Source organism: Osmia bicornis, unplaced genomic scaffold, assembly GCF_907164935.1.
Source record: "Osmia bicornis bicornis unplaced genomic scaffold, iOsmBic2.1, whole genome shotgun sequence".
Lineage (NCBI taxonomy): Eukaryota > Metazoa > Arthropoda > Insecta > Hymenoptera > Megachilidae > Osmia > Osmia bicornis.
In genome coordinates, this window is record NW_025791067.1 from 20,871 (window position 1) to 32,259 (window position 11,389).

The 11,389-nt window shown below is 43.0% G+C and overlaps 2 protein-coding genes across 2 annotated transcripts; both read right to left on the reverse strand.

Moving 5' to 3' along the window:
* Positions 1 to 974: 974 nt before the first annotated feature.
* LOC123988669 lies at positions 975 to 2,804 on the reverse strand. Its single transcript, XM_046289422.1, has one exon. The coding sequence runs from the start codon at positions 2,802 to 2,804 to the stop codon at positions 975 to 977; it is 1,830 nt and encodes a 609-aa protein (XP_046145378.1).
* A 39-nt stretch (positions 2,805 to 2,843) lies between these two features.
* Positions 2,844 to 9,927, reverse strand: LOC123988670. The gene is made up of 3 exons (XM_046289423.1): positions 9,873 to 9,927; positions 9,656 to 9,801; positions 2,844 to 4,115 (listed from the first exon to the last, which is right to left on the reverse strand). The coding sequence occupies exons 1-3, from the start codon at positions 9,925 to 9,927 to the stop codon at positions 2,844 to 2,846; spliced, it is 1,473 nt and encodes a 490-aa protein (XP_046145379.1).
* Between the last annotated feature and the right edge of the window lie 1,462 nt (positions 9,928 to 11,389).

Consider the following 11,389-nt stretch of genomic DNA (forward strand, 5'->3'; position numbering starts at 1 on the left):
AAAATTATACTTAAATAATGTCCATTGTTTATAATTAACACCCCGAACACCGGAAACACGATGTCGATATGCCGCGTAACACGCACATCACGTTTTCCTTATTTAACAATGTTCCGTCAAATTTCGTCGCGGCGTATTTTCCATGATTGGAAATCTTTAGGAAATGAGCGAGGTGCCGGATCGCGATTACCGAAGCGTGGGATTATGGAAAAGGCGGAGGCAATGAACTCCACGACAACGTGTTGCGTAATTTTAACAAAAACTCGTTGTATTCAATAAAATTAACACGTAGACGTAAAAATAAAAGAAACAAAAGTTTAGTCTTAATCCTCGATTCACTCCAATAAATTCGCGTTATTGCGATTCGCCGAAGCACTCGGTTCGAGCAAAGCGCCGAAAAAAGGGGTTTTACAGATCCAGATTCTCCGAAAACTGCTCGCGAGAATTTCCTGGAAACGAGAGAGTAACGTCGTAGCGCGACAAAAGGTTCGTACCTCTCCCTCTCTCCCCCGGCGTTCTCGCCCCACACCTCTGGCCAACGGAGTGAGAGAGACGGGCGCCGAGAAGAGAGGAATAGCAATATAATAGAAGTTAGTCGCGAGAGGTATTCTTGAAACAGTTCGCTTGAACATACCGCCCGCCTTCTTCGGTGATACGAAGAATAGTTGACGTGAATCAAGGTAAATAACCTCTAAAGTTTTACAAGTACAAACCATAAGTGCTTACACGCTAGTTACTAGGATAAGGTAATTAATAATGAGTGGGATATAAAGCGATCAAATCAAACAAAGTAAATAAAGAGTGAATATAAAGTAATATAAAGTAAATATAAAGTTAAGATAGCAAACTAGACCGGTCCAAATAAAGCGAGGAAATAAGATGCGTAAGCATTTGATTTTCGTTACGCGGAAAATTCCGGTCATAGTTTGCAAATAAAAGAAACTAAGGTTATAATGTCTTAGCTGATATCGATGCTAAGAGGCGTCGGTTGGCGATACTGGTAGAGGGCACAACTTTACGATCGGCCTCTTAATAGTGCCCTTTTCGGTGCGTAGAGTTACCACTCTAACGCGTCCATCAGGTCCAGGGTGTAGCTCTGTGACGCGTCCCATCGACCATTTTGCTGGTGGTTGTAAGTCGTCCCGTATAAGCGCTAGGCTGCCGATTTCTAAGTTCTCCCGGTAACGACGCCATTTCGGAAACTGTTGGAGATGCTGTAAGTATTCGCGTCTCCATCTTTTCCAGAATTGTGCTCGCATTTGTGAGATTAACCGCCAGCGTGTGTGAAGTGCAGTGCAGGGTTCTTCTGGCTCTGGGGGGACAGTGGTTGGTTCCCCTATCAAGAAGTGACCCGGTGTCAAGGCGGCCAGCTCAGAAGGATCTTCAGATAATGCGTAAAGTGGCCTCGAGTTGAGGCACGCCTCTATCTGACAGAGGAGAGTTGTCAGTTCCTCGAAGGTAAGTGTGGAATCACCGATCACTCTTCGTAAATGGTACTTTACGGATTTTACTCCTGCCTCCCACAGGCCACCAAAATGCGGCGCATAAGGGGGGATAAACTGCCAGCAGGTGCCTTCTAATGCCAGTGACGCGGCTGCCTCCTGGTAGAATGAAGTAGACTGGCGGAACATAGTGCGTAGCTCTCTGTCAGCTCCCTGGAATACAGTGCCATTGTCGCTAAACAGGGTGGCACAACGTCCTCGCCTACCCACAAATCGACGGAAGGCTGCTAGAAAGGAAGCTGAGGTTAGGTCCGACACCGCTTCCAAATGTATTGCCCTGGTAGATAGGCACACGAAGAGGGCAATGTAGCCCTTGTAAGCTTTGTGGCCACGCCCCGGCGAGGTACGTAGCTTAATCGAGCCCGCATAATCTACGCCGGGTGTTAGAAAGGCTCTTTGTGCTGCAGTGCGCTCCTGTGGAAGCTGTCCCATCAGTTGTCCAGCTCTACGTCCGCTGAACCGGGCGCACGTTACGCAGGCTGCGATTTCGGATCGAACCAAGGAGCGGCCTCGAACGATCCAGACTCTCCGCATTAAATAACTGCGGGTGAGCTGTGGACCTCCATGCAGCGTGCGGTGATGTGCGTCTCGTACCAGAAGCTTGGCCAACGGACATCTCTTCGCCACAAGGTAAGGGTGTTTTTCATTGAACGGCAGAGCCGCGTTTTCTAAGCGCCCTCCTAGCCTCAATAAGCCCTGGTCGTCCAAGAAAGGTCGACACGAAGAAAGGGGTGAAGTTTTGCGTAGCTCGCCATGCCGTTGCAGTTGTTCAATCTCCTCCAGGAAAGTGGTGTGTTGGGAGAATCTCAAAACTGCTCGGAAGGCGTGATTGCGCTCCGCTGCTTTAACAAAACCCCTCTCGGAAGGCTGCCCTCGGCTTAGGCTGGCAAACCTGAAACACTGAGCAATAACAGATAAAAGGCGCGAGAGGGAGGAGAAGCGCGACAGGAAGTCTTCTTCAGGTTTCCCTTCAACGACGTGTGTCATGGCTCCTCTTCTCTCTGCCTCTATACCCTCGTTGGACTCCGGAAAGGTCGCCGGCCAGAATTGAGGCTGGTCAGTCAGCCATTTCGGCCCGTGCCACCACAAATCGGAGTCGATGAGCTCGGCTGGGCTCATTCCTCGGGTTGCCAAGTCCGCTGGATTGTCTGAAGGACGGATGTGCCGCCAGTTGTCCGCCGGTATCGCGTCCTGGATATCGGAGACTCGATGGGCGACGAAGGGTTTCCATTGAGATGCATGGCCGCGGATCCAGTGTAAAGTTACACTAGAATCCGTCCACGCAATGATCGGGGCAGACATATTAAGGCCTTCCTTGACCCGAACCAATAATTTAGACAGCTAGGTGGCTCCACACAGTTCCAACTTCGGGATTGTTATAGTCTTTACCGGGGCCACCTTAGTTTTTACGACCAAAAGCGAGGTCCTTACCGACCCTTTGTTTTTGACCCGCAGGTACACTGCCGCCGCATAAGTTCGCAGCGAGGCATCACAAAACCCATGAAGTTCCATCTGGGTGGAGGGCTCTGATGAAGCAAACGTCCAGCGTGGGATTTTCAGGGCGTCCAGTCGCGCCAAGGAACCTCGGAAGCGCTGCCACGTAGTGCAGACGTTTTCTGATAGTTGCTGGTCCCAATCTGCTCCAAGCATCCAGAGGTCCTGCATTAGAACCTTGGCCACCACTAAGACCGGCGCCGCCCAGCCCAGCGGGTCAAAGAGGCCAGCAATTTCAGAAAGGATGGACCTCTTGGTGGTACGCTCCCTCACCACCTCAGCAGCTGCGACTCGTAGAGAGAAGGCGTCATCGCTAGGATTCCAGTTCACGCCTAGTGTACTGATGCCGGACCATTCCTGAAACAGGCGCGTATCAGAAGAGTCGGTTTCTTGAATCTCCGGTATGTTAGATGCCCATTTGCTTAATTCGAAACCACCAGCTTTGAAAATGGCCACCACTTCTCTTTTCAAAGCCAGGGTCTCGTCGACATCATCCGCCCCGGTGAGAATATCGTCGACGTAGGTATGTCGACGCACCACCGATGCACCTCGGGGAAACCGGCGGTGCTCGTCGTTCGCCAGCTGAGCAAGTACCCGTAACGCTAGGAAAGGCGCGCACGCCGTACCATACGTCACCGTCGTGAGCCGGAGGTCCTGCACTCGATCGTCGGGAGTGTCGCGCCAGAGTATGCTTTGCCATCTAGCATCCTCAGGATGGACTCGGATCTGTCTGAACATCTTAACAATGTCCGTGGTGAATACTATCCGAAAAAGTCGCCAGCGGGTCAATACCATCCATAGGTCAGCCTGGAGCTTCTGACCAGTGACAAGGCAGTCATTGAGCGCTTGACCTGTGGCTGTACAAAAGGATGCATTAAAAACGACCCGTATCTTGGCAGAAGGATCGTGGCGCTTGCGTACGGCGTGGTGCGGTAGGTAATACGCTGGCCCAGTCTCCGTTCCTTCGGGTGCCCGCTGCATATGCTGCAAGGTCAGGTACTCCGTCATAAAATTTCGGTACTGCTCTTTCAGCTTGGCGTCCGAGGATAGGCGTCTCTCACAGTTGAAGAGGAGTTTCAACGCCGTCGTCCTGTTGAACTTCAGCGCAGTCAGCGGGTCCTTAACGAAGGGAGTAGTTGTTATATGCGGATTCTAAATCACTGGCGTCAGCATTTTTTGTAATTTGACACCACACAGTCAGCAGAAATATGATACCCCCCACCCCGACAACATCCACCCCTCTCCCCACCCTATGACCTTGAACTGAAATTTGACACCACCGTCAGCAGAAATATGATCCCCCCCCCCCCCCCCCCCCCCCATAACCACCGCCTTCAGCAAAAATAACCACCCTGTGACAACCCCCGCCCTATAACCACCCCCTCAGCAGAAATACCAACCCTATGACAACCCCCGCCCTATAACCACCCCCTCAGCAGAAATACCCACCCTATGACAACCCCCGCCCTATAACCACCCCCTCAGCACAAATACCCACCCCATAACCACCCCCTCAGCAGAAATACCCACCCTATGACAACCCCCGCCCTTTAACCACCCCCTCAGTTGAAATACCCACCCTATGACAACCCCCACCCCATAGCTATCCCCACAGGAGAAATATCCCCCCCCCCCCGACCTTGAACTGAAAGTTGACACCATCAGCAAAAATATGATACCCCCCCCCCCCCCATGACCTTGAACTATTTTTGTCTTATCGGAAGACGACACAAGGCCCCAGCCACTTTTCTACGTCTTGAAAATGAGATTTTTTGTTGGCGCAGGACTTATCAACTGGTTTGAAAAATAGTTTAACAGCCAGGATAGCGAGATTTAAATCGTTAAGAGCAGAGTTACACGGATCTGTAAAAATAGGCGAAGGTCAAAGGAGAACAGATGCTGAATCACGTGCATCATCATCTCTTATCTGGGAGAATGTAGAATCAGCTTTCCATAACTGGATAACTACAGGAATTATAATCAACACCGAGCATATTGAACCACGAAACTTTTTGGAAGATGCTAGAAAAATAGTATTCCAACGTCTAGCGGAAGTTTTCCTAAATCATTCATGCATAAAAGTGAATACGGTGTTGTATGGGGAGTTTACCGCTAATAATAAAACTGATGTGAAAAGTTTCGGTGTAAGAAATAAACAATTATTTTCTACATCAAACTTGAACGATTGGTATGACAAATACGTTGTGAACTCAACTTTAACACTGATGGAAGAATTTCAGGAACGGGACAGTGGTTGGGCAATATCGAAAATTCTGCATTTGATGTTAAATATCAATAAATGCAATCCGATGCATGCTGGTTGTTACACAGACATACCAAAAACAATCAAGGACAAAAGAGCGGTAGTAAATGTGACAGTTGACGATGATACGTGTTTTGTCAGATCGATAGTTGCAGCATTATATCCCGTCCATGTGAATGCAAATCGACCATCATCGTATCCCAACTATGATACCGTTTTAAATTTGGAGGGCATCGCATTTCCAATAACCCTTAATCAAATACCAAAATTTGAGCGCCAAAACGATGTTTCGATAAACGTTTATTTTTGGGACTTGAATGTGAAAAGGTGTGCTCCGCTCCAACTCACCACCAACAAAAGATTTCGTCACGTTAACCTGCTGATGCTTGAAACGCCCAACCGTAATGTGCGTCACTTTGCATGGATTAAAAATCTTTCCCGGCTTGTTTCAAACCAGCTGAGTGCACATAAGAGTAAAACTTATATTTGTGACAGGTTTGTATCATGCCATTACGATCTATGTTAGTGTATGCGTTTGTTCTTTTTGTACTAATGCAGTTACTTTGTTTATATGCAGATGCCTTCACTACTTTTATGCGGAAGAAAAGTTATTGAAACATACGAAGGACTGCATGAAGATGAACGATTGCGCAGTCATTCTACCATCGAGTGAAGATAAAATAATAAAGTTTGATAATTTTTGTCACCGAGAACGTCATCCATTCATCGTGTACGCCGATTTCGAATGCATGCTTAAGAAGGTTAACAGCAATCAAGGACACTGCAATGCATACCAGCAACACGAAGCATACAGTGTGGGATATTATTTTCACTGTTCATACAACGCATCGGTGTGCGAGTATCGCGCGTATCGGGGTCCTGACTGTGCTGAATGGTTCGTGAATGAACTTGAGAGCCTTGTAAGAAAAATTGCACCATTATTTAATACGATTGTGCCCATGACAAATTTGACGGGTGATGAAAGAGAAAATTATATGAATGCAACGCATTGTTATATTTGCGAAAAACCGTTCGACATCGACGAAACAAAAGTTCGAGATCATTGCCATTTCACTGGTCGTTACCGAGGACCTGCTCATCAGGGGTGTAATTTAAATTATAAAAATAAACGTTTTATACCGATAGTGTTTCATAACTTATCGGGATACGATGCCCATTTTGTAATAAAAGAATTGGTAACGATTATCGAAGGCTCGACATCAGTCTTGCCAATTACAAAAGAAAAATATATTTCATTTTCAACGAATCTAAAACGTTACAAAATTTCGCTTCGATTTATAGATTCATTCAAATTTTTAAATTCAAGTTTAGATAAATTGAGTTCATATCTAGGGAAAGACGATATGACGATTTTACGGTCACAATTTAATTTTTTGAACGAGATAAGATTCGATTTGCTTACACGAAAAGGCATCTTTCCATACGATTATGTTACCGACTACATGAAACTGAGCGAGACGACATTGCCGACATGTGACAAATTTTATAATCAACTAAGCGACTGTGCCGTTTCACAGCAGGATTATGACCACGCGATAAAAGTCTGGCACAGTTTTAATATAAAAACACTTGGCGAATACAGCGATTTATATCTAAAAACAGACGTTTTATTATTGGCCGACATTTTTGAAAATTTTCGTGGCAGCTGTTTGAGAAGTTACAAATTGGATCCTGCATATTACTATACTTTACCCGGTTTTACGTGGGATGCAATGCTGAAGCACACGCGTATCGAATTAGAATTATTGACGGATATCGATATGCTACTTTTCATAGAGCGCGGCATACGTGGTGGTTTAAGTCAATGTTCTAATCGATACGCAAAGGCCAATAATAAATACATGGATTCATACAATTCCGAAGAACCATCGCGATATTTAGTTTATTTCGACGTTAATAATTTGTATGGATGGGCAATGTCGCAGTATCTACCTTACGGCGAGTTTAAGTGGTTAGACGATAATGAAATTAAAACTTTCAACATTCATGCGATATCCGAAAATTCGGACATTGGATATATTTTGGAAGTCGATTTGAAATACCCGCTAGAATTACACGATAAGCATGCAGATTTACCTTTTTGTCCAATACGCGAGAAGCCTCCTAATGCCAAACACGAGAAACTACTCGCTACAGTTCAGGATAAGCAACGTTACATCATCCATTACCGCAATCTTCAACAAGCTTAAATCATGGTTTAAAAGTTTCTATAATTCATCGCGTTTTAGAATTTAAACAATCTCCATGGCTTCGCGAATACATTCATTTAAACACGCAACTTAGAACTGCGGCTAAAAATGATTTTGAAAAGAATTTATTTAAATTAATGAATAATGCAGTCTTTGGCAAAACTATGGAGAACGTTAGAAATCATGTAGACGTTAAATTAGTTACAAAATGGGAAGGTAGATACGGGGCCGAGGCCCTGATATCTAAACCAAATTTTCATAGCAGATCAATATTTTCGGAATATTTGGTCACAATAGAGATGTGAAAGTTGGAAATTAAATTTGCAAAACCCATTTATGTTGGTATGTGTATTCTGGATATATCAAAAACATGTTTGTACGAATTCCATCATGATTATATTTGGCCGAAATTTAAACATCTTTGTAAAATATTATACACAGACACAGACAGTCTTATATACGAACTGGAATGTGATGACATATACGATGTAATGAAACGCGATATACATCGGTTTGACACGAGCGACTATACCGAGGACAATGTTTACAGTATGCCACGAGTAAATAAAAAAGTACCGGGATTAATGAAGGATGAAAATAATGGGTGTATAATGACTGAGTTTGTCGGACTTCGGTCGAGAATGTATGCTTTGCGCGTAGAGGGCAAACGGGACACGAAAAAAGTGAAGGGTGTCAAAAGTAACGTAGTTAGGAAAACTATTTCCTTCGATGATTATATACGTTGCTTGTATGAACGTTTAGAAGTGCATCGTGAACAGAGATGTATTCGTTCAAAATTGCACAATGTATATTCTATATGTGAAGAAAAGAAGGTGCTTAGTCCTTACGATGATAAACGATTCATAATTCCACAATCCACAAGAACATTGCCTTGGGGGCATTATAAAATAAATAATTATTCCTAAAAACATAATTTATTCTTTACTCCACGAGTAGAATATTAATTTCCAAGTATCTTTATAAGCCTGTAGGGTTTCGAGTTCATGCAAACCTTGCAACTTCATGAGAGAGAGAAAGAGACTGGAGTTTTTACTTATCTCAGGTCTTAGAGTTTGGAGGGAGATGTTTTCACAGTGCTTTATAAACCCAAGCGTGTTCGTTTTATTCATTATTTTCTGTTCAACGATGACGGTCCCAAGGTTAGAATCTTTAGCATTCTTGGCGATTGTCAAACATTATCGTAAGTAATCTTCAACAATTACCCAAATTTTATTTATTTTTAACTAATTGTTTTCGTCTTAACAGCCATAGTTATGCCGGTCTTCGAAATTGCGCCGGCGGAGGATGCCGCGCGACTGCCTGCAAAGTGCCGCGAGCGGCAGGAGTGGCGGCGCGAGTATGAAGCGCGGTGGGCGGCTACTTGGACGGAGGTCGATCTGTTCGACCTCCGATATTTGTTCGGAGAAGAAATCGATGTAAGTTGCCTGTCCGATTTTATTTTGATTTATTAGATTTTTACTGCGTATTAATGTATATTTTATCTGTTATAGCCGGACTGGTGGTAGCCGCCTACATTTATATTTTTTTGTTTTTTACTTATTATATTATATATTATTTAACTTAAAATATAAAATATCTATAACCGTTATTAGTGTAATTTATTCTGTACCACACCCTTCCCCATACTCCATTAATGTAATATGAAAATAAAAAAGTATATAATAGTTATTAATGTAATTTATTTTGCCCAACCCTTCCCAATAATCATACTTCATATCCTTATATTTCTTCTGTGCGTCTGTATGTGACTGAACTCCTCCTAAACGGCTGAACCGATTTTGATGAAATTTTTTTGTGTGTTCAAGTTGACTCGAGAATGGTTTAGATTCACAATTCGGTCCACTACATAATGTGTTTCTAATTAATTTTTTATTTATAATTTGTTGTTGATCTTGGAATGTTTTCCATGCGTGGGGAAGGGCGTGGCAAAAAAATACTTTGATTTCATCTTTACTATATATATTTTATTAAAGGAAGTATGGGAAAGGGTGCGACAAAAAATAAATTACATTAATATTGGATATACTTGTACTTTATTATTATTATTATTCATATTTTTTTTAATTTTTCCTCCTATCACCAATCCGGCTATAACAGATAAAATAAAACATACATTAATACATAGTAAAAAAATCAAATAAAACAAAAACGTGCAAGTAACTCACATCAAGCTCCTCGCGGAACAATTGCCGCAAATCAAATGCGGCGTCCGCCCATATCTTTTCAGCGTTCCGTCGCCTCTCCGCCCGCTCCCGTCGAACATTTCGGAGGTCTTTCTTCCTTACAAATCCTAAACTCCTTAAGGTAGCGGCTGTTAACAAAAACGAATTAAAAATAAATAAAATTTACGCGCTAAAAGTAATTATTGAAAAAACTACTTACGCTGAGAGGCGATGAACGCCTGCAGAGCAAGGAATTGGTTGTTTGTGAAGTTCATTTTGAATAACGAAAACGCTGCGCTGATACGCTTATGAAGCAAACAGGGGAAACATCTCCCTCCATTTCTAACAATGAAAACCGCCAACACAATCTGAGATTAATCTGCCGGATATCTTACATGTTGTAACAACTCGGAATCGGCATGAAATTAAAAGGTTTGCAAGAACTCGAAACCCTGCATGCGTATAAAGATACTTGGCCAGCGAACACGTGCGAGTCAGTAAATACAAAGCCTTCATGTATTCACAGCTTCGCCCGCTCTCATAAATAAAAACTTCAAGAATTTGAAGTAATAATTGTTGTATTATTTTTTGGTGATCAATCTCTAGTATTTCAGAAAAGTAGGTATTGCTGCCTGCAGAAACAGTAGAAAAGCGGCGACCCATACTACATAATGCGTACGTTGCCACGATCGCACACGAATAAGCAGAATTCAATGCGATAGTTTCCACAGTTTATTAAAATAATATAGCCCATGTCACTCCAGAGAAGGCATGGAAGCTACGTTAAAATTTGGTATCAATCGGGCAAGTAGTTTTTGAAATTTTTCTGTACATACAAACGCTGTCTCTTTATATATAATAGTACTAGCTGCGTTACCCGGCTCTGCCCGGGAATTTTAATCAACTATTATCCCTACTTCCTTATTCCTATCCCTATTTCCCTGCCCTTATCCCTACTAATATATAAAAGTGAATATGTCTGATCGTTTGTTCCTCTTCACGTTTAAATGGCTACACGGATTTTAATGAAATTTGCAATATTGCACTGATTATTCTTTTAAGATGGACATAGGCTATGTCATATTGCGATTTGCCCTTCCCCCCTACTTCATTAATGTAATATGAAAATAAAATTGCAAAACCGTTAATGCGATATGAAAATAAAATTATTCAATCGTTATTCTTTGCAATGTTCAAGTTTTTGCGAACCGTGCAATTTCATGAGAGAGAGAGAGGTGCCCGACTCGGAGTTCTTGCAAATTTGCAATTTCGCGAGATGCTGAAAGTCTAGTTTTTGGATGTATTAAGATTGGAGGGGATATTTTCTCGGTGCTTTATAAACCGATGAGTTTTCATTATCCGCTATTCAGTCCGCTATTCATTTCGCATTAATCAGTTTACGATGGCTACCGTTCCACGACTTGAACTACTTGCCTTTAGGGCACTTATTGAACAGTATTGTAAGTAGTCTTTAACGATTACTTGTCTTGGTGTGTTAATTTTATTTTTAACTAGTTGTTTGTTAAAAGCTGAAAGGTTAGGATTAGTGTCAATAAAAAGATTCATCGAAGTGCGCCGGAAGCGAGCAGACCATCGGTTCAGCCAGATGTTAATGTGGGCCGAAGGTTGGAATCCGAATCATGAAGGTTTATTCGATTTGAGGGCGCTGTTTGGAGAGGAAATAGATGAGGGCCCTATTTGGGGAGATATTGATGTGTATCACCACGTTTACCATAC